At 38.9% G+C, this 23,325-nt stretch overlaps 1 protein-coding gene across 4 annotated transcripts in view; it reads right to left on the bottom strand.

The window, feature by feature from the left end:
- Positions 1–4,815: 4,815 nt before the first annotated feature.
- ARHGAP18 (Rho GTPase activating protein 18) overlaps positions 4,816–23,325 on the bottom strand; it is a 95,677-nt gene continuing 77,167 nt past the window's right edge. For all 4 annotated transcript variants that reach the window (XM_069787383.1, XM_069787382.1, XM_069787381.1 and 1 more), the window contains 7 exons: positions 21,030–21,189; positions 17,292–17,374; positions 15,870–16,076; positions 14,921–15,067; positions 8,974–9,098; positions 7,704–7,765; positions 4,816–5,035 (listed from right to left, as the gene is read on the bottom strand). In XM_069787383.1, the coding sequence (XP_069643484.1) occupies positions 4,944–5,035; positions 7,704–7,765; positions 8,974–9,098; positions 14,921–15,067; positions 15,870–16,076; positions 17,292–17,374; positions 21,030–21,189 (876 nt within the window). In that variant the 3' untranslated portion in view covers positions 4,816–4,943. The remainder of the gene's footprint in view (positions 5,036–7,703; positions 7,766–8,973; positions 9,099–14,920; positions 15,068–15,869; positions 16,077–17,291; positions 17,375–21,029; positions 21,190–23,325) is intronic.

Below are 23,325 nucleotides of genomic sequence, written 5' to 3'. Positions count from 1 at the left end.
ATTATTGGTTTTACAGTGCCACAGGAAGAATGAAGGATCCTTTCAATTATCCCAAAAGGGACTAAACAAGGAGTGTAACATCTGCAGGGATTTTGAACCATCACCACCTCCGTATGATTCAGAACAGAGGATCTGAATGGCAAGCTACATTCCCACTACAGTTTAAAACCTGCACGTGAAGGCTGTCCTTTGATACTGCCCAATTTTAGATCTGATCTTTGTCCAGGATGAAGGCAATTCCCAGCAGCCCTACAAGTGGAGAGAGCAGATGCACCGCTACCTGTGTGAACATCGTTAACTGCAGGTAGAGCTCAGGCCGGGAAGGTGCTCAGTTGCTCAGTCCATAGGGAGGGGACGGGGATGAGCCATACTAAGCAGAAGTTGCGGAGAAGCTGCACCACAAAAGCCAGCCCAGGAGAATAACTGCAGCTTCAGCAACAATCACCCACGTGACGTCAGCAAAGAAGATTCAGAAATCAGAAGGCAACACAAGCAAGCGCTTTCACAGGCATCCAAAGGCCTGATGCCAGTTCCCAATGGCTGGGTGGGAGCTCCAAGCACAGCCTCCCTCCATGGCCAGAGCACGCATATGGACTCTCCCGCATCTGTTCTGGTGCCTACATAAAGGTTGAGCTTACGCTGTCATCTTCCCTTTGAACAAAGGCCTCGTTACTGCCTCTGTCTCCCTTCCAGTTGCCTAGTTTTATGAAGCTCGTCGAAATGTATTTTTGAGACATTCCCTCCCCCTACTCCATTTGCCCAAAATGATTGAAGTCTGCCAAAAGAATCACAAGTTATTAGGGGAAGACACACACAGGCAGCAAGATTACCCCAGACACCTTTCCTTTGGAAACCAGGCTAAAAACCACAGTATTGTATTTATTAAAACAGTCCCCTGAAGTCAGATTAGTGATTGCTGTACTTCTGTTATTGGCAATATGGCAGATTTTTAAAACAATTTTTGGAGGATTATATTTGGTTTCCACAAATCAGATTGATTTCACCCCTTCTAGCCGCAGGGCAGACATTTATGAACACTTTTCCCATCTGTTCAATGGGGATGGTAAGTACTTACCTGCCTCAGATATGGTCTGTGTGCAAACACAAACAGTGGTTTAAAGATCTTTAAAGCACTGCTCTATGTAAAAAAATATTATTATAAATATTGCTGCAAGATTAGCACATACACATTTTATTCTTTTTGAATGGCTGCAACCTTTTAAACACAGAAGCACAGTAGAGGTCTAATCCTCAGATGTATTTAAGTGTGGTACAGAGGAAATCATTCATTTAGCAAATCTTTCACCAAGTTAGCTTTCTGTTGCCATTTAACTCAATATTTAGTAAAGGAGGGTATTTTATTGGACTGTTCCATTGCTTTTAAGAAGAATATCTGACAAAGAAATAATGGGCTGGAAAAAGTTTCAAGCAGGCCTTTCTCCAACATTTACTTCTCCATCAGTGCTCACTGGTAAAAATGCATCTCCTTATCCCTTGAATTCATCTCAGCCATGCCACCGCATACTGAAAGGCCTGATGGAAACTCAGCCCATGCTCCCAACACATCCAGACCCATTCGTCTTCGCACTCCCTGCTACCCTGAAACCTCACCAGCATACTCACACCTGCTGCTTGTTGACCTGCAACATGAGAAAAACCTGCCATGCTGCTTCCTACCTCACTGCTGCTCACGCGGGGAGCAGGTGGTTGGGATGACAGCCGCCGCCTTAGCACCCATGGATGTCCAGGGATGACATGTGCGCTTCACGCAAGGTGGGGAAGTACAGGAGGTTATGGAAAATGAGTGCAAACTCCTTGGTCTTTGAAGAGGACAGGCAGTGTGAGAAAGGTGTCAACACCTCACGCAAGCATTGTGGACCCTCTCACAACTCCCCCCCTCCCGCCCCAGTATACATTGGAGAATGATTTTTGAGCACAAAACCATCCTTACATGCTCCACAACATCCATGCAGTGGTACGAGGGGCCATTGCCTGCTTCCCCACTCCTTCCTTCCCCCCATCCCAGTCCTGCAATGTGAGCAGAGCACCAGGCATGTGTCCGGCACAGGCTTTGGCTGCACTGGATGCATCCCCGCCGCTCTGCCTGCATGGGGTTGCACGCTAAGTGTTAAGTCAATTAATCTGTCAGCTGGGTGAAAAAAAACCTGCAGGTGGGTTTCCCAAGTGTCAGTGAAACAACGATGGGTTGCCAAATTGCCGCAAATAAGCAACCCAAGCAGCACTGTCTTCTTAATTATAAAAGATTCTTATCAGCTTACCTGAATGTGTTTTGGACTTCCCCCTTGTGCCCTAATTTAACTTTTTAATCATGAAGAATTAAGAGCCAGTATTTTCAATAAGTGCTGAGAGGGTTGCTGTTCCCTCACATATACCCAGTAAGCATTAAATTACAGATTTAGCTAAGGTGTGCTGTGATTGCAGCAAAGTTTTAAACTTCTAGCCAGTATTTCCTTTTCTAGCAGGCATTCATGTTGCAAGACTCTTAACTTATCAATGTCTCTTTTTATACACAAAACTACAAACTACCTACAAAGATATAAAGTGTGAAATTAAAAAATAATCACCGCTTAGTGTCAATTGTGTATGTTTTACATACAAACAAAAGAATTCAAACGAGAAAAGAAGTCAGAAAAAACAACATTTAATTATAAAAGAGCGCTTTAAATTAAAAAAGATAATGGCACTAAACCAGAAACAAAGTTATTTAAGAGATCATAGCCACAGGGCGGTTGTAATTTTATACTGAAACTGTACAGCTGTTCCTATCATCTGCACTTTGCTCCTGATTCAAATAACATCTAGAGTTCCAGTAACAAGTAATCTTTTACAGAACTATAATGTATTATGAAAACACACATCATTTTTGTATTACATGGCAAAACCCCCTTATATTTATTACACTGGATTAATAAATATTTACCTAAGCATTGTACTGTTTTTCTACTCTACTCCTTACATTTAAAGAACAGGGAGTTTGGTTTGTTCTATTGACAAAAGTGATTTGTCTTACAGGGTTTACCCATAGTGGCACAGTGCTATACCATGCAGGGGTACCCAACCAGATGGAGCATTGAGGGCAGTACAGTCACATTAGAACAACTTCCTATTTTATCCATCCTGCTTTTGAGAATCCTTCAATGCTTCCTTTCCATATGAAGATAGCCTTTGACTTTAAAAAACACTAAATACTTATGCCCCCAAAATTGTTCATGTGCTGTGGATAACTAATCAGTAGATGTCTAATTTTTCTATGACCTTTCAGAGTTCTCTTTCACTGCTTATATATAAAAGGGAGAGTTTCAGTGGTTACTTTGGGAACAACAGTCAGGGCCTGTATTCAAAGCTCAGCAGAAAGGCCCTTTATTCCTTTAATCAGCTTTGATCACGTAGAAAAATGTAATTCAGTCCTTGATTGTATGTAGAATATTCCCTATGAGGTCAATATAATTCTGTCTGTGCACTGAAAGAAAATATTTCATTCCAAGGATATAATTTCACAGTAGTTATATTTCAGGTAGTCAGCATGTAGGTGTGAGCACTTAAGCATGGCTGAGCTAGTTTACAAATAAATTGTAAAGCAGTACACAAGTTAGTGAGCCCAAAGTGTTGCTGTGGGACTGGGGCTCTGGAGCTACAGTCCACAACTCTTTGTGCTGCAACAAGCCACGTCAGTCTGTAATTCATTATCAGTGAATCCCACAGGTACCTTTCAGTCCTTCCCTCCAAAGAGAAGGATTTGCGATAGTTCACCATTGGACTATTAATTTTTGAAGGGGTTTACACAGCATCTATCAGCATAAGGGAAACCAGAACTTGATTTCTAGCATCATCCAGGACAGACCAGATATAAAGCTGGTGGTAGATAAAATCCAAAAAGCCTATGTGAACTCCACAGTAGACCTTTACACTGATTTTGAGTGAAAGGTTTCGTGGTTTGCTATCTATGAAATCTAGACAACAGTTTCCCTCCACAGTTATTTTATTCCTCCTGAAAGTTTTTATTGTGCTAGTAATTGGCAGGTTTTGGCAGTTCACAAAATGCAATCTGTGAGATGTCCAAAAAACCTGAAACCAGTGTATGTAACGTGGCTGCATGCAATTCAGCATCATTGCTGAAAAACCTAAAGGTCTTTCTAGTGCATGACAATATTCCAGAAAGGACGCTGCCAAGAGTGATGAGCTTTAAAAATTACTCACCTTGTCACATGTTCCTTTCTTTTTTCTTTTTTTTTTTTTTTTAAATAATCTCAAGAATACAATCAACTGGAATAAGAATAAAAAATATTTAAAAGATCTAGCAAAAAAGCTGCATAGAAAGCATTTTCACAGTTGGTTTTAAATAGTTTTCATCAAACTTTACCTAAAAAGTGAACAAAATTAGGACTTCCAAAGACAAAATATATTGCATTGCAGTTTTTTCCTGTGAATTTCACACTTACTTGGGAATTCATGACTGGTTTTAGGTATTTGTAATACTGTACCTTTCAGAAGTGCTTATCAGGATTTGGTTCTTCAGTGTACTAGCACTGTAAAGACCTATATGAACACACAATTCTGCACAAACAGATTGTAGATCTCTAATATAAAGAGGTTAAACATCTGTTTGAAAAAATAAATTCTTCTGAAACAAGACCTACCAGATGGGAGGTAATTAGTGCCATTAAAATATTTAAGGTACTTTTTCCCATTTCAAATGTGAGTGGGAAAACTGTGCTATCTCCAAAATTTTGCTGCAGCTAAAACTGAAAATTTACTGGTAAACACTGTTGGGTTCCCATCACTTTCCCCCCCTGCCCCTAACTGGATAAGGTTCTATTAATATATATAACACAGTTGAATGTTGAAAGGACACAGTATCCCTTTGAAACATTCAGCCTTACAGAGCAAGTCCACAGGTTGTTCTTTTGCCATTAGTTGTAAGCTTAGCTCTGCTTAGATTTTATAACCCACTCAGCATTTGGGTTGAGTTGGTATAGGTCCTTCATGTAGGTATTATCATCAAGGCAGCGTTCTCCTAGAAACAGAAGAGATATGTGGTTACATCAGTACCTAAAAAGAAAGGAAACAACGTACAAAGTTCCTGTCAGTGTTTTATTCCATTTAGGTTTTCAAGCCCTTTCTGTGGTATTAAACAAAGGACAATGCAGTGAAAACCTAGAAGTGCTCTTACCCTTCCTATCTGTCCTGGGGAGGAAGGGGGACAGAGGAAGAAGGAAGGAGAATAGGGGCTGTGCCACCTCTGTTAGCATGTTCTAGGTCAAATTCTTCACACAGACCATGCACATGGGAGCTCCCCTCTGCGAAGGTTTAGGAAAAAAGGAGCAATGCCCTGGTCCTCTTGTGGTTAAATCCAAACACTATGTTCACCTTTGCATAGAAGCTCATGAAAACTTCAGGTTATTTTCCCCTTCTTAAATGGAAAGTTTGAGCAAGGTTTGTCCCTGCTAAGAAGGTGTTACTTCCTGTCCTGCTCCTCTTGGTCAGCAGTTCTGGGTAGCACTTCTAATGGTTACTGTCCTAGGGGGGAAAAGTAGTACAGTGTTCTTGGTGCACTACAAGCAACTATTTATGTCTAGTAGCTATGATGAAAATAGCATATGCTGATCCATGAAGATCCACGTACTCTTCCCATTCCCCTGCAGGCAAAGCATTATCTCATGCATTTGCAGCTCTACATCAAAGCCCCTCTCCTACTCCACTGTGCAAGTGATTGGCGTAGATGGCTCGTGTGCCAGCCAGACGTTTCCAGCACATGTGCTCCTGAAGCAGGAGGCAAGCAGAGGTGTGATGCTGCAGGTGGGTTTGTCTACGAGCTCTTTGGACTCCCTGCGCAGAGCAGGCAAGGAGGCAAGACTCCCTGCTCAAGCAAGCTTGGTCTCCATCTGCTACTTCTCAATCTGTTCTCCTTGCCAGGTGGCAGCCTGACTTACCTCCAGGGTTTTTATCCCAACCTACATGACCTGTACTGCCCATGCTGCTGAACTAGGCCCTCTCCCCCACACAGTGCAGCATGTTCAGGCAGTGAGAGAACAGGGACAGTAGTTTGCCATGTCCCTATCCAGTCCCGGTCACAAAGCAGTGGCAGAAGTTCCGTTCAGTGTCTTGAAGCCCAACAGTGTACTGAGTACTCAGGAAATGTCTGGAGACTTCAGCAGCTCCATCTGCTAGGGGACAGGATCGCAGCACTGTGCATGTTACAGTAATGAGCATAAGTGTAAGCATATGAGTATATCACGAGCCTGTCAAGTATTCTCCCTTTTGGGCTCCCTCTACATGAGTCAGTCATGTCGGGCATAGAGAGAGAAATGGCAAAGATCAGACAGCTGGTTTACTTAAACCTGTACAGCAGGTTAAAGTCAGGGAGTTTCTCTTATCTCAACTGAGAGTATCAATAAGGACTAGTATTTGTAAGGGCTGATTAAAATTGAAATTGTCTGGAAGTAAACTGTTAGAGAGAGGAAACATCTAAGCTTTCTATCTCATTTCATAACAAAACAAAACAGATCTGCAACTAGCCATGTCTTTTCTCTGAGATATACAGTTTCTGTCACGTGTTTAAAGTGATAGTAGGTTGTTCCAGTTTCACTGGAATCCTGTTACAAAAACTTTTTTCTACAATGATTACACCTCTGTACAGCAAACAAGATACTCCTCTCCTTTAAAAGAGTCTTACATCTGGGATCACAACCTGCTTTAACAGGCATAGCAAATGTACGTACATACTGCATAGGCAAGAGAGCGTATAACACATTAATCTAGCATCCACCTATCTTAGTCACTTCTTTTTTGCCATCAGACTTAGTAAAAACACTAAAATGTATCTGTTGTAGGGAACATAGGAGAGTGTTATTTTTAATTTCCTTCAAGTCTTTTGGTTTAGACACAAACACACAAAAATCGGTTTAAAATAGTGATTAGGTAAAAAGGAAAAATGCTAGAAGTAGCAATTTATGTACAGGATTTAAACTTGCAGAGTACAGAATTACCAGGTGTTCATGGAATTTTATAACTTCAAATAAATTTTAACGGGTCACGGTTAATAAGAAAAAAGTAAATGTAAGTCCAATACTGTTTTCTAGTTCTCTTTTTTTTTTCTGAGCATATGAAAAATACTGTGATTAGAAACTGATTCCCAATGCAAGAATATTTTTGCATTCATTGAAGAAAATTTCAGAACTGTGTTCAAAATTATCCTTTGGCATTAACCTTGCTGATCTGCTATTTGCTTTAATCAAGAGGGTCTGGAAGACAGAGCAGGAAAGACTAACCACTGGAAAATTTTATCACTAGGTCATCCTTCTGGTTGAGCTTTTTTTTTCCCCAAAAGAACCTGCAAGCAGAGCATGAAGGACTGTAAGTTCACTTATTATGCCTCAATACAAAGAGATGAATAAGATGAACTTCAAGCACCTTCCTATCCAACCTTTCTGTGCTTCTTCACTGTACATACATATCAGGAACACCTGTTACAGCTGCTGTCTTCCTCTGGGAGAGATAATAAGATACTACTAATATGATGGTCACATCAACATCTCTGCTTCCTTCTCCCCAAGGTTAACTGTCTCCCTTAGTGTCAGGGAGAACTAGGGACATGAATAAAAATGCAGCCACAGTGAAGCCCATGGACAACGTGCCAAGGAATCTTATTCTAGCAAAAGAAGTTGTTCAGAAGCCATTCTTACCAATATTTCCTCCTATTTCATAAAGAAAGACCTCTTCTTTCTTGAGTGTTTGGACATTTCCACTGTTGGGAACAAAACACAATGAATACCTATATTGCGAAAGAGCTTGAACATCAGCCACTTAGACGTGTCCGGGAGAAATTCTGCTAATTAAGATCAGCAGTGTACCTGTCATAAACCTTTCTTGTTATACTCATTTACTGATACAGTAAGTGAACAAGAATACCCTTGCATGCTAGTGCAAATGAATAGTCCTGCAAGTGAGCAATACGCTACAGAAAAGGTAAAATAAGATAGATGTGGGGTTTAGAAAAGAATTCCATTGTTATTAGCAAGTAGCCTGATATTTCTTTCTGATTTTTCTTTCACTGCTGCTGCAAAAATAAGTATTACCCTCAAACACTTCATATTTCTGAAAAAGCCTTATGGTTGGGTGGGAGAAACCACACTCTTGCTGGTTTTAATTTTGCTGCAACTAAAAGAAGTAAAAAACAGACAGTAGAAGAATAAAGGCCCTGTATTACAAAGGGATTCTATTATTCTCACTGCTTAATTGTAATAATATATGCTAAGGAACAGATAGAAAATAACATTCTGTCAAGTGTAAACCTCTAAAAACAGCATTTAGGAAAAAGCAGCTTCTTAATCTCAACTAGTGTACCATAATATTGCTTTAGTACGAATAGTTCTATATGATGCACACGTGTTAAATATTGGTTTTTTGCTAAGTCTATTCTGATTTCTTACTTTGCTCATATATATATATAAAAAACAGATGTAAAAGCTTAATTAAAACTTCTCCCTTTCTAAATGGATTTGGGTGACTCAAATGTAGGTTTCCTTTTAAATCACTGCACATGCATGACATTTGCACATATTTATATCCCAACACCTATACTGTTGCTATATATAAATGCATTTTTTTTACAAAATATTTTCTCTATTCCTCATTCCTTTGTTTCTTAGACTTATTTTCCTGAAGTTCCCTTCTGTCTTGTCCTCAGAAAGTTACAAAACTATTCCTGACCCATCAGATTAAATAGCAGTTAATTTTTTTACTAATGGCACTCATGTATTCCTGAAGGCTTTGTAAGCTTTAATGACATTAGGAGCATTAAGTTAATTCCTCAAGCATGTATTCTAATGGCTAAATTTGTGCAAAAAGTTCATGAACTCACCTGGACTTAAAGTATTTTAAAACTTTCTTCTTGATATAATATATGAAAAGCCACTTCTCTGAAATGATAACAGAACAAAAATGTGTTTGTACCTTTTCTGGCTGAGAAACCTGGCTACTATATCACCGGCTTTCAGTTCTTCTGTCAGCTGTATTGCCATGGAAACTTTTGAAAGATGAGGTGCTTGCACCCGTATCACTCCCTGAGGAACATCAGCCTGCAAAGCAATAAGGGTGTTAGAGCAAAGCTGCTAGCAGCTGGCTTTGATGAGCTTCTCAAAATACAGTATGGAATAAGTAACTTAGTACAGTGCTCTGTACTTAACTACTATCTACTACACTTCACTGCAGAAATATGGTAACTACATAGTAATTCAGTAAATTACATCAGACCTTCAAATCTCTTTTTAACAGCAGGGCGAACTTTAGAACAAAAGAACAGCCATGTTTAATTATTTTTCAAAGATGTTAAGAATAACAATAACAATTACTGCTATATTAAGAACACACTTTGGTATGATAAGAAGCAGATGAGATTGATATGGAAAAGACTTGCTGCAGGCATGAAAGGCAGGCAACCCTCCCCCCCCCTCACCCCAAACTTCTAGAAGAAACCTTTCCAGTTTCATTTAATCTGAATTTCATGCCAAAAGAAGAAATCACAAAGTATTCACAGGTGAAAGTGATTCCTCTTTTCAAATATCATTTCCTTTTAAAACAGATTTTCACTACTGCAGCTTTTTCTCCCTATTTTTTATTCTCCAGAATACATTCAGCTAGTCAACCTGCGGGTCTGACTACATAATGGATTTGTATTTTATTTCAACCCAAAAATCCTTGATGATGAATATCAATCATATTAGTTACAGAGAAGGAGGGCTCCAAAGGACAGTTTTTCTGTTCAACTTGCAGTACATGACATTTGAAGTTACAAAAGGCGTAATTTATTTGTGAATAAGGTCCTAATTTCTGTTCCTGGAAATCTTGAGGTAATTTTTCTATTCGTATTACATTACCATTTACCCAAATGTACTCATTTTGATAGGAAAAGAAATGTAAGAGTCTCAGTAGTCAAGGTTGATTATGACAGTTCATTCTCTCCCCCCCCCCCCCCCCCATTTACTTCAATTGTAAGGCTGAACATTTCTTCTTCCATAATCAATGAACAAATCTGGGCACCTGTGAATCTAGAATAGCTTCTCTGAAACCATCAGAGTTAAACGAATATAGAACAAGTATAAACGTGAGCAGAATCAGAAGCACAGCTCACTGAGAAAGCTAAAGGCTCGTTACTATACAAGTGATGAGCTATCGTAAGTAATTTTAACCAAACAATCCTTCTATATCCAGTCTTATTATTTATTGATTTTAAAAAACTAGCATAATAACTAATTATGTCTAAAGCATTAAGAATCACCAAATTGAGAATTTGGTTCGTAGTAATTGTAGAATCAAAGATTTGTAAAATTGCAATGGATCTCGAAGAGCAACTCCCTACACTTATCCCTAAATCTGTGAAATATCTTCTTTAAGGCCTCCACCTATGGAAACAGTGGCTGTAGCCATCTGCTAGGAAGTTAACTCCTGCTTAAAAATCTTTTGCCTCTTTCCAAACTGTTGGGACCTTGGCAAAAGGAAAGGAAACTTTTAAGGATGAAATGGTTATTTACAGATGTCCCTTGCTGGTCTTTCATCAAATTCAGCATGGTAAATTTAAATTGGTTTTCATTTTTGTATACAATTGTGTATCATTTTCTCTCAGTTGATTTTAATGGATTTTTTCCAACTTTGAGCTGGATAACAGGGTTAGTTTTTTGTCTATACAGCACGCATATGATAAATGATTTAAAAACCTGCCTGCTTTGAGTATATGAGAGAAAGAACAAGAAACGTCCACAGAGCTGTAACATTACGGTCACAGATCAAACAGAATAATTACTTTGTTTATTCAGACAGAATCATTATTAGCTCAGCTAACGAATGCATTTTGCCAGTTTCACCACCTGCATTTACAGAGCTCATGCTCAGGTGCACAATGTGTTCATGGTGCCGAACTATAGAGAGAACAGATACTGAGCATCCTCTAGCCCATGCACTGTGCAAGTTGGTAGGAAAGAAAACGTGGCCATAAAACATCTAGGAATAGAGTCACAGAAGGATCTGTTCTCTGCACAGGACAGTTCAAAACATCCAGGTTAGGAGTCCACATCACAACATATAAGCCAAGTACCTATAAGGTGATTGACAATATGCTGAAGGGTGGGTCACCTATACTATTTCGTTTGTGAGTCCCCTCTCCTGCCTCACAGGCTCTCTCAGGACGAGGTTTACAACACTGAAACCTCTGGCTGAGTTAGGTACTTGCACACTTTAAAAACCTGAAGAAAGATACATCTGTAGTTGATGGAAAATACACTGGCCTACAACAGTTAATCTGTAGCAGGCACAGCAGTCACCTGTGAGGTACTCATCTTCTTTCAAACCCTTTCTTTTCAGAGGCACGTGAATCTATAAATCACAAAAGAACTGCAGCTGCTTGGCTATAGGATCTGGGGTGGGTCTCTTCCAGATTCTCCTGTTCCATTTCACATGACACACATAAATATTCCTTGGGCTAGATGAAGAGAGGAATGAAGTGACTATGCAGCATTTTCACTAACGACTCGATGATGGAATATAATATATACTTATTAAATGTGCAAATGATATCAAGCAGGAATGGGACACGAGCATTATGAAGAACAAAACTAGAATTCAGAAGGATCTTGCTACATGGGAGACAAAGTCCAAAAAGAAATGCGATGCAGTTGTTCTCTCTGAACTGCAAAGTGTTGCACCTGGTTTGGGACAAAAGTCTGTAAAACTATATAAAGAGGAATGATTTAGCAGGTAGCAATTTTTTTTAGTAAATAAGCTGGTACTGCAGTGGATGACAAATTCAGCAAGAGTCAGTAACATTACACTGTGAAAATTCAAACAGGGTATGCAAACGGAATGGCTATGGGATACAATGGTTATTCTAACCTGTATTAGATAAGCCCAGTCGCATTGTGCTGCTAACTTGACTGCTCCTTTTTTTGGAACAATTGCAACATATAGAGGAATACAATGACAGATGGTATAAATCTGGCTAATGCTAGTAGGTAAATTTCCGATCCTGAGGGCATCCTCCTTTGCCTGGCTAGAGCATCATGCACCAGAACAGCAATATAAAGACTTAATCCTTAACACTGACTTGGGGCCATAGGTATGCATAGGTATCCTGAAAAGCAATTAACACTCATGAGCCCTCTAATAGTAACCACTCTTGATTAACCCTCATGAGCCCTCTAATATTAACCATTCTCACCACTGTACAGAGATCTTGCCCCAAATTAGCAGTAAATGCTATTTAACCTCTGTCTTAAAAGGGAAAATGTGATTGACAGTGAGGCCTCATCAGAGATAAGATGAAGTTTTATCCAAATGAGCTGACTGCCATTAAGAATGCAGATAGTGAGGTATTTCTGGAAAGTATGGAAGTGACTCAAGCTCCTGTCCATTTATGTTTAATCATGTGGGGTGCCACAGTATGTGGTAGAAAATGGCAACTTTTACTAAGTTTTTATTCAGCTGCACGCAAAATAATTAGCTCTCAAAAGTCTCAAACAGTTTTCACTGGAGTGGGGATTCACCATGAGCCTGGGTACCTCACTTGCCATCTATTAGTGAAATGCAGTTCAGGAACTGCACAGGAAAATCACCTCAATTTCAAATTAAGGTAGTATAAATTGAAAATTGGGGGAAAAAAACCACAACAAATTTTCCTTAAAGAATGAGACAATGTTTTACTTGGAAAAATGTATAAAATTGTAATACACAATGAAGCCATATCAATTTGTGAATATGATTTTAAGAATAATATGTTCTCAGGCACACAGATTACTGAATGCTCCAAATAAGCATGAAGGATTTGTGAAAAACTGTACCATTTAATTTTGAAGAAAATCCCCACAGAATTCTAGGGCTTAAAAAAAAATTATTAAATAGTAATTTTACATTTACATTTGAGTAAGAATGTATTACATGAGACTTCAGCCCTAACTCCCCAGTGGATTAAAAGGCATATTTTACTCTAAAAGACGAACAGCACTGAATTACAAAAAAATCCCATACTTGAAGTTGCAACAGCATTTGCCTATTTCAGTGTATTTGCTGTTATTTCTGTGTTGAACAGGGGATGGCAGTATTAAGTGTGATCTCATCGTAACTCAACTGAATTGTATTCAAAGAATTCTTTTCTTATTATACAGCATAAACCAAATGTCAGTGTTTAATTAGCTTTATTTTAAAACTGTAATTAAGTCCTCATTCTGTGTACAGATTCCTTCATAGAGATAGATATCAAAGTAAGGCAAAGTGATGCCGGGGAATTAATTAATTTTGGACATTAAGAGATGTGTCAAATATTGCATAAAAAATTAGGTAGGAACACTGAAATGTAAGTCTCCAGCAGATATTGGATGCAGTTGTCCAAAGGATCCAGCTATTTCCACATTCAAAAAAAAGGCATACTTGCAAGATCAAACCAGGCAGATTTGAGGGATATTATAGCATATTAATTTGCCATATTCTATTTTTTGGCTTAATAGCTTAAAAAAAATGCCTTTATTAGAATATGACAAACCTTTTTTGTAACAGTTTGCCATACATATACTTGATAAGAAAAACAGACCATTCGGACCAATGCATTTTTACAAGCTACCACAAGATGTCTCTAATTCACCAGAATCTTCAATATGACTTCAACCCACAAGGTGGTATTTTCATACCACCTAAATCTGATACACATTCATTATGTTATCAGGATACACACATTTGGTGTTACGTGTTTACGTATTTAAAATACCTTTGGAATCATGTATTTCAAATGCATTACAATTAACATACCATACTGTACAGGCTAATGAGCTTCAAAAAATTGTAATTACTAACTTCATTGAAATCGTAAATAATAAGCAATTTCAAGGTACATGAGATATATTTTTGAAAAGTTTCAGTTTTCCAACTTTCAGCTGGATAACAGGGTTAGTTTTTTGTCTATACAGCAGGCATATGACAAATGATTTAAAAACCTGCCTGCTTTGAGTATATGAGAGAAAGAACAAGAGATGTCCACAGAGCTGTAACATTACGGTCACAGATCAAACAGAATAATTGCGGGAACAGTGCAATTAAAGTATTTCTAAAGTACAGGAAAAATTAACACTACAATGCAACAGGATTTTTTTTTCATTGTAAAGAATGTGTGAAGAGTGTTACACTGAAACTTATGCCTTGACATCACTGATGGGGCTGGCAGAAGTCAATTACCTAATGGAGAGATACTGAATTGTAGATTATATCTAGAGGGGTAAATTGGGAGTAGACGCTTGGACAACAGCTGCATAAGAAGCAGTTTACCAGTTATTTACATTTGTTTCATCCTTCGGGCTTTCTTGGAGTGGGCAGGTTGTGCATGCTCTAGCATGCTCCACTTTACAAGGAATAAAGATTCACTGAGGCAAAGATTTCAGTGGTTTGGGAACTCCTGTAGAAGGAAGGAGGATTAAATGCTAGCTTTGTTTCCAAACACTCTTAAATATCCAATAGTGAAATCTAGATACTTGTTTTTTAAGTAAACACATGGTCTGCTATGACTTCCATTGGGCACCAATGCATCTAAACGTGGGTACAGTAATACTGAGTGTTGCCACAACACTTGCTCCCACTACAGATACAGACCTAATGTACTTTTGTTTCAGATGCCCAAGTTGAAACAACCTGTGGGATGTAATTTTTTAGAATATAAATATTTTGAAAAATCTGGGAAAACAAACAAACAAACAGCCCAACCCTCTAAATGTCATATTGGTAACCCATAAACTATGAAACCCATATTAACTTGCTAAATATTGAAATTCTCAGTTAAATAAATGTAGATAACCCCTCTGCTATAGCCACTTTTTCACTAGCGATGATAGTCTTATTAATAAAGTATTTCAGCCATATATTTCCTTACATCATTAGGGGTCTTCTCCTGTTTCTCATGCTTTTCACGGTCATATGCCATCTTTTTCAGAAGCTTCTTCATAGCTTTGTCCTTCTTCTCCTTCTTCTGGCTTTCAGTGTTTTGTTTTCTCACTTGGTTAACAATAAACTTAGGAATCTAGATGAATATAGATAGCAAGTATGAATATCTACATAATTTCCTTAAACAACTAACTTATCAAAACTTTGTAAATTGACAGATAGAACTCGAAAAAATAGTATTTATTTCCAGTAATAATTAAAGATTCAAATAATATAAAGCTGTGAAGCAATTTAAAAACCACTCCAATTGTGATGTTACACTCCATTCAGTAAGCTCTCAGGGGAACAGAGGTGGAATCATGCAGTGTTTTTACTTTCCTCAGTCAAAGCAATTCACTCAACACTTAGTCTGTACAACAGTGATAACTTTTCCTCACATGCAGCAAAGGTCAAAACTGCTTAAAAGTGGCTGATGAACAACAAAGCCTGAACTTCTCCAGTCTGTCTAAGTTAGAGCTTTGCTTGAGACCATGACACAACTTCATGCTTTACCAAAACACATTTTATATAATACGAAGTTTGGCCCAAAAGGGAAATGAACTAAACCACTGTGTTTCCTGCTAATATCTCTAAGCAGAAAAGAACAAATTCCTCAAAACAATGTATACAGATATACCAGATATAAAGATCTCCCGAGGACTTATTTTTGAGTTCACATGTGGTATATACAATATAAAAACTCTGACCATTAGAGCTTAACTCTACCATAAGATGTAATGATTCTGTTTCGCTCCCAGAAGAGTTACCTATGATCAAGAACCCAGCTGGATGGGGCTGATCTTTCTCTAAAATCATGGAAATAAGTTCATATTACTTCTTTGTTCAGATGCCTTGTTTGCAAAATGTATGATTCCCCCGCCCCTTAAGAATACACTTACTGTCCAGAGAAGTTTTTGGTACTGAATCATAAAGCGCATGACATTTGCTGTTCCAGCTGCCATAACAAACTCGCTTTGTTCAATAGTCTTCGAGCCAAACCCATGAAATGTGAAAAGGTTTGGGGCCATCACCATTGCAACATTCTTTAACGTCATTTTATTTTTGTCTCGATGATCAATTACCCTTTGGAGGAATTCAAGCAGTACCTGAAATAACAGCAGAACTTACAGCTCAACTCTGCACATGAAAAAGTTATGAGTGAAACATGATGTTACGTATTTTTGGAAAAAGCTCTTAATTCCTAATAAAACCACATTAAAAGCAATCAATAATAGGAAGCATAGATATAAATGTTCAAAAGACTATAATGCAAGTTTTGCTTCCTTGAAGTAATGAAGTAAACCATTCTCGTTATTTTTGCAGATAACTATCAAAAGCATTCAGGTGACTTCAAAGCCCTGCATAGTAAGATTTTTTTCAAATCCCTCGTGTAGGTGCATAAGTAGCATCCCACAGATGCTTGTGAAAAATTACTGTTAGCTTTTCTTAAACTGAAAGTGAACACAGTAGTGCCAGCTGTCATGGTTATGGAAACATGGAGTAGCTAGTTCTGTAAGGTAAGCAATTAATGAGTAAACCACTGCATTGTGAATGACAGGTAGCTAGTTAGAAACTGACAATCTTCAGTTAATCCAGTTCCAGATATTTGTAACTCAACTCAGGAGCCCTCCTGAATGCCTCCACATAGTAAATAAACTAAAAAAAAAAAAAAAGTCATGTTTGAACAATAAGACCTAATGGGATTTTTTGCCTGTAATAGAAGATGTTCTGCATCCTACACAAATCCTGCAAATTCATTTTTGATTGTAGCAATTTTAATAGCAAGCATATTCTGAAAAAGATGAATAGCTTTGCTACAAAAGCACAAGCCCAAATTGGAAAACTCCATGTAACGTGCTGCAAATACCAATAGGAAGTGTAAATTCCTAGCTTATGGAGAGTAGAAACAAACAGCACAGAGAAAAGTGGGGAATAAAAATGAAGAGCTAAACCCATTGAATAAAAGCAAACTCTTATCCATAGTATTCTAACACTGTTTAATTTTTACATTGGAAACAATGACTGCTGCTGCAAAAAAAGGAATGAAACTTGTAAGAAAAAAGGTCGCTCACTGAGAAATTATTATTGCAATCTCCTGGAAAAAATTCAAGTCACATTCTTAGAAGTCATTTGGGAGGAATTAGGGTCCTAAGGGGTTTTTTTCTGAAGTTCTGTGAAATATGAAAAAAGAAAGAATCACTAGTTTCAGCATTAACTTTGAACTGAAAAAAAGAATGTTAAAAGACAACAGCATTCATTACAGTGGATTCACAGAAATAGACAAAATATTTGTATAGGAAAAAAGTATTAGCAATTCTAACCTTCAGAGTGTCTCTGTTTGCTTCAGGTAGAAGGAGAACCAAAAGATTCAAAGCTTGCAGTTGCTGCTTCTTCGTTGGAAGATCTGCCAGTGAAGCACACGAACCTCAGTATTTTAAAATTGTCATTTGTCCTCTTCAAAAAACACAATTTCAAAGTAGAAACCTCAAAATGCTGAATGCATACACAGGGCTAATTGTCATAGTATGACAAGGGACTGGCAGATCCCTGTTTTCTGATACTCATTTCCAAATGTTCTTTTAGGATTTAGTTGCTGTATGACTCAGCAGTCTTCTGGCAATGTTTTCTAGATGCCTTCTGATTCTTTATTTTGCAATGTTACAAGAAGAAATAGTCAGCTAACAGTTCCTCCCTCTTTAAGCCTGTGCCCCAACATATGAAAGGGTATATTCAAAACTGCTTTCACAGTTTCTCTGATTGCCTTAACAGTTGCATGTTCTCCCAAGCCACCCACACAGAATGAATACCACGTGTTGCTGAATAAGGCAGGTCTCCAGCAACATAAGCAGCAGCAGCTGCAATGGCAAACCAGTGGGGATAAAGCCAAGAGCAGAGAAGCTTAACACATATCTACAGCAGTGAGTGCCGTACCAAATATGGCAAGCTATAATTAAAGAAAAGTGATGTTGGGTCTGCCTTTTACCCAACTGCTCAGTGGTGTGTCATTCACCCAAGATGCAGTATGAGTGCATCCCTACACTCCTCCACCTCCTAGAAGACCTCCTACGTTCTGGCACTGTTGAGCAGCAGAAAGCCCCAACTCTCGCACGTTTGTCACTTGTGATAAGCTTCCTCCTGTCATGCTTTAGAGGACATGCTCTGGCAAGTCTTCTCAGCAGATTCCTAATGAATCAGGCCATACATAAAACAAGTGAAGAAGGAGGTACCTGCACTTGACATAGTTTTATCACACTATTTCAAAATTCAGCAGGGCTGTTCGCATGCATCCTGCTGGGATTCCAACTGAACTGCTGTTTCAAATACATTTCATTCAAATCAGTTTGGGAGATAGCACCAAAAAAAAAAATGTTCACCAATGAAATAAAAAAAAGCCCTTGCTGACCACTTTCTACCATAATAAAAATTAAGGATCTGAATAAATGAGTGACAAATTATGTAGCCATTTAAAACATGCAAGTAGTAATAATAGTGTATCTACTTGCTCTAGAAAGCCATACATTAAAAGTAAGGTTTAAATTTACTTCCAAAACACCATGTCACAATGCTCAAAACGCAATGAGAATCAACATTTTCCTAGGAAACTAAGCAAATATACAACCACAAAACAATTAAAATTAGTTACTTAAATCAAGGTGTTCTGTCTGTTCACCTGCATAATGACTGAATTTTAGTCATTTAAATTACTTATATTAACATATTAAATTGTTTAAATTGTTTAAATATTTAATTCTAACCACACGACTTAGTCACAGTATCATGAAAAACACTGATTACTGTCACAGAGATGGCCCTTTTTCCTCTACCACCTAATCTTATTACATGTAACCAACAAGACAGGCAGACAATTTAAACAATGGGAGGCTATGAAGTGCTATGTCTGCTTTGCATCAAATCTTTTGGCTCAATGTAGAAAGTGTTTTGAATCCTAGCACCTGAGTATTTTCTGGGTAAGTAAAACCACATAAGCCTTCAGACAGCTCAGGAGTAGCAAGCAGAAACCTTCCTGGCTCCAGTCAAGATCTGGTAAGTGGAACAACCTTGAGGAGCTGTTTGCTGCCAACATCATTTGAAAGCATTCTGGCCAGCTTTAACTTGCTGCTCAGTACTGCAAAATCATAGAATGGTTTGGGTTGGAAGGGGCCTTAAAGATCATCTAGTTCCAACCCCCCTGCCATGGGCAGGGACACCTTCCATTAAACCAGGTTGCTCAAAGCCCGATCCAGCCCGGCCTTGAACACCTCTAGGGATGGGGCATCCACAACTTCTCTGGGCAACCTCTTCCAGTGCCTTACCACCTACATCATAAAGAATTTCTTCTTTATGTCCAATCTAAGTCTACCCTCTTTCAGTTTAAAACCGTTACCCCATATCCTATCACTACACTCCCCGTTACAGAGTCCCTCCCCATCTTTCCTGTAGGCCCCCTTTAAGTACTGGAAGACCGCTATAAGGTCTCCCCAGAGCCTTCTCTTCTCCAGGCTGAACAACCCCAACTTTCTCAGCCTATTCTCAAAGGGGAGGTGCTCCAGCTCCCTGATCATCTTTGTGGACCTCTGGACTCACTCCAACAGGTCCATGTCTTTATGTTGGGGGCCCCAGAGCTGAACACAACTCCAGGTGGGGTCTCACGAGAGCAGAGTAGAGGGGTAGAATCACCTCCCTCGACCTGCTAGTCACGCTTCTTTTGATGCAGCCCAGGTTATGGTTGGCTTTCTGGGCTGCAAACACACATTCCTGGCTCATATTCAGTCTTTCATCCACTAATACCCCCAAGTCCTTCTTCACAGGGCTGCTCTCAATCCACTCATCACCCAGCCTGTATTTGCGCTTGGGATTGCCCCAACCCATGTGCAGGACCTTTCACTTGGCCTTGTTGAATTTCATGAGGTTTGCAAGGGCCCACCACTTAAGCTTGTCAAGGTCCTCTGGCTGGCATCCCTTCCCTCCAGCACGTTGACCAGACCACACAGCTTGGTGTTGTCCGCAAACTTGCTGAGGGTGCACTCAATCCCACTGTCCATGACACCGACAAAGATGTTAAACAGCACCGGTCCCAATACCAACCCCTGAGGAACACCACTCGTCACTGCTCTCCACTCAGACATCAAGCTGTTGACTGCAACTCTTTGAGTGCAACCATCCAGCCAATTCCTTATCCACCGAGTGGTCCATCCATAAAATTCATGTCTCTCCAATTTAGAGACAAGGATGTCGTGCGGGAATCGACAACACTATGCAGCAGGCCTGAGCACCAGTCCCCTGCTCCCACCAACTTAATGGCCTTGAAAGGCAGCTCACAACCCAGAGACTGACACAGCCCAGTTTTTAAGAATATTTGTCTGCCTGCCTGTCCATGGGAATTCCCTGAAAGCGTTCCTTAGAAATGAGCCATCGTTCTGCCTGCAGACAAGGGGAATAGACTTGCACTCCTGTGTTGGCTGGGGAGTTAATGTATGTGGGTTCTCACTCCTGATTCGTTATCATCAAGCCATTCTCTTTCAATTACAGCTGGTACATTTGCTGTCTTGGTGACCAGTTGGCAAGGAGGACATTTTCACAGGAGCTTGCTGATCTCAAGGGACCAGGCACGATCAGCAGCTCTGACTATTCTGCTCTAACTTTTCCTGTTTTAAATGAATAAAATACCCTGAACAGTATAAATTACCATTTGTTAGATTTTCTGCAGAACTACTATACCTTTTCTTCTGAAGCAAACATTGTTTATAAACTGATACCATTAGACACAATTTCCTTATAACCCTTCTATACCTCCTAATGACTGTCAGAAACATCTTATCAGAAAGTGGCAGTGTGTTTTCATTTTACATGTAAACTATCAAAATATATATTACATGAAAAATGTTATTTGTACATTAGCAAAAATATGCCCAGTCATTTCTCAGGAGAAGTCATATTGTTGTTATTCAATTTGTTTCTCAGTTTCACATATTATCAGCGAAAATACTGCTATGGCAAAGAGGCATTTCTCTGCACTGGTATCAATTCTTCACAGCTGAGACAGAAAGGACACTACTCACTCTGTACATCTTGAAAAGCTTTGAGATATTCTACAGTGAGGAGTGGCTGAGGCAGTTCACGGATGAAGAGTTTTAAAAGACTTGCTGCATCATGCTGCTTTACATTTTCCCAGTTGAAAGTCCCTTCATAAAATTTTGCTTCAAGTTCTTGGCAAAGACTCTGAAAGGCAGTAGATACAGAGAGCACCAATAACACTTGGCTGCTGGAAGTCATGCATTATACACACAGCAATACTTTCCATACTTTGAAAGGGAGGAAAAAAGGGATATCTGAAATATCACTTAACTCTAGCTGCCACTGATCTTTAGCTACAAAAGGATAAACTGGGGATCAGAAGCACTGCAAGCAAACTTGTAGTAACAGGCAGCAGACTGCCAAATCATATAGGAAGAAATCCCGTGGGCCTGCCTCAGGGCCATACAGAATATACTATAAAAAGCAGATATCATACTCATTCACGTAAGGGTTATGACTTCCCCTGCCCCAAAATATTAAGACATGACTGATATACATAGCAATTCTGAAACTACTACCAAAGGGTGTTGCTGTAATGCATGCATGGTCATTTTCATAAACAAATATGGCAATTATGCATGTTGACACACAGTTTCCTATCAAAACATACACTAAGAAGAGGCTGGTTCTCCTTTTAAAACACAGGGAAAAGATTTGTGTGACTGGATAGCTGGATGTCTTGCCATCTACAGGGAACTCCATGCCGCTGGGCACATACAGCTTTGCCCAGCACTGGATGTCAAACATGCCCTCTACGGTAGGGGACTGTACTGCAAAACATGAGGTTATGCAACAGAATAAACAGCACTGAAAATCTGTGGTATCTCATAACTCTGGGGTTGGGAAAGGGCAGGATACTGTTGGCAGTGGACATTACCATATACCTGCCCTGTTCCCACGGCAGTGCTATTACTGGGCTTTGAGAGATGTACGAATGGGAACATGCTGTAAAGACTGAGTCCTTCTTAGTCTCCTGTTAAGCATCAGTCCCGGCCTTGCATCCACTTCATTTATTTCCCAGTCCAGCAGAGTGGGAAATGGCCTCAGTATAGGGCCAGTGGCATCTCACAAGTCCCTCCCTTCTTGCTTCAGTTCTTCCAGACAGAAAAGGAGGACAGAGACAGAGACACTGGCTTGTTTTGTCAAGTATGTGAGATGAAGAGAGGGACAGTGCTACAGAAAAATATGGCCTTCATTATTATCTGGACAAGAAGGGCACATTGGATAGAGGATACTAATACATTTTTAAGATACTGTTCTCATTAAATTTAACTTTGTCCAAATGGAAAATGGATCTATTTCCAAAGAAAATGTGGAGACTTAGGTTGCTATAGAAGTTGGATGTTCTCAACTGCCCTCCAGAGAGATCTTCTGTCTTCACTGATTACTTAGGGCGTTCAAAGGTGCAAAGATCTTAACTCAGATGTCTAAAGTCAAGTGGGTAGGATTTCCTGCTCATCAACAAAAGCAAGCTTTAGAAATAAAGATGAAAATTCTCCCCGAGTCTCATCACCTCCTCCATCCACATTCAGACCAAATCACTGTGGCAAATACAGTATTAAACATCTAGATAAAATGAATTGTTTTATCTGACAGGCAAGGGCAGAAATGTCAACTGTGTGTCCTAATGCACCAGTGCTTAGATGTTAAAGTAAATGTATTTAACTATGGGGTATATGCAATGCATTTTTTTTAATAACTCTAAAATCTATAGAATAAGATAGCGATATATTTTTTCTTGATATTATCTCTGCCTTTCTGTAAAACTGCATGAGGAAAATATTTTCTTTTTCTATAGGAGAAAAAAAGTTTAAGAAAATTAAGAGAAAACATCAGCCCTTTAGTATGCTAAGTTCTTTGTTTTTCTATAAAATTTCCTATTTGAATAAGTAAAGGAACTTAACATCTTTGCTAACAAAACAATCGCTTAATTCAAAGAAGCAGCTCCTGCAAATAAAGAGGTAAAAAATTAATGAAAATCAAATAGTGAATGATCCCCTGCCTGGGAAATCATATTAAACTGATAAAATCAAAGAATAAACAAATAAACAAAACCACTCCAAAATCATTCCAGTTTGCAGAACTCATGAAATGTGGAAAATAAAGAATGGAGGAAAACGGTAATAAAAAAAAAAAAAAAAAAAATCTTAGTTACTGGTAAGTAAACAAAACCAATTTCCATAATATTTCCTTCCTTCAGTTGTTTCTAATGAACCAGCTGCTGGACCGAGTTCTACGCTACAGAAGCTGGCAGACTTCTTCGGACAGCTGAATCCACTT

The sequence above is a fragment of the Haliaeetus albicilla genome, chromosome 7, assembly GCF_947461875.1.
Source record: "Haliaeetus albicilla chromosome 7, bHalAlb1.1, whole genome shotgun sequence".
Classification (NCBI taxonomy): domain Eukaryota; kingdom Metazoa; phylum Chordata; class Aves; order Accipitriformes; family Accipitridae; genus Haliaeetus; species Haliaeetus albicilla.
This window is presented reverse-complemented; position numbering and strand designations above follow the sequence as displayed.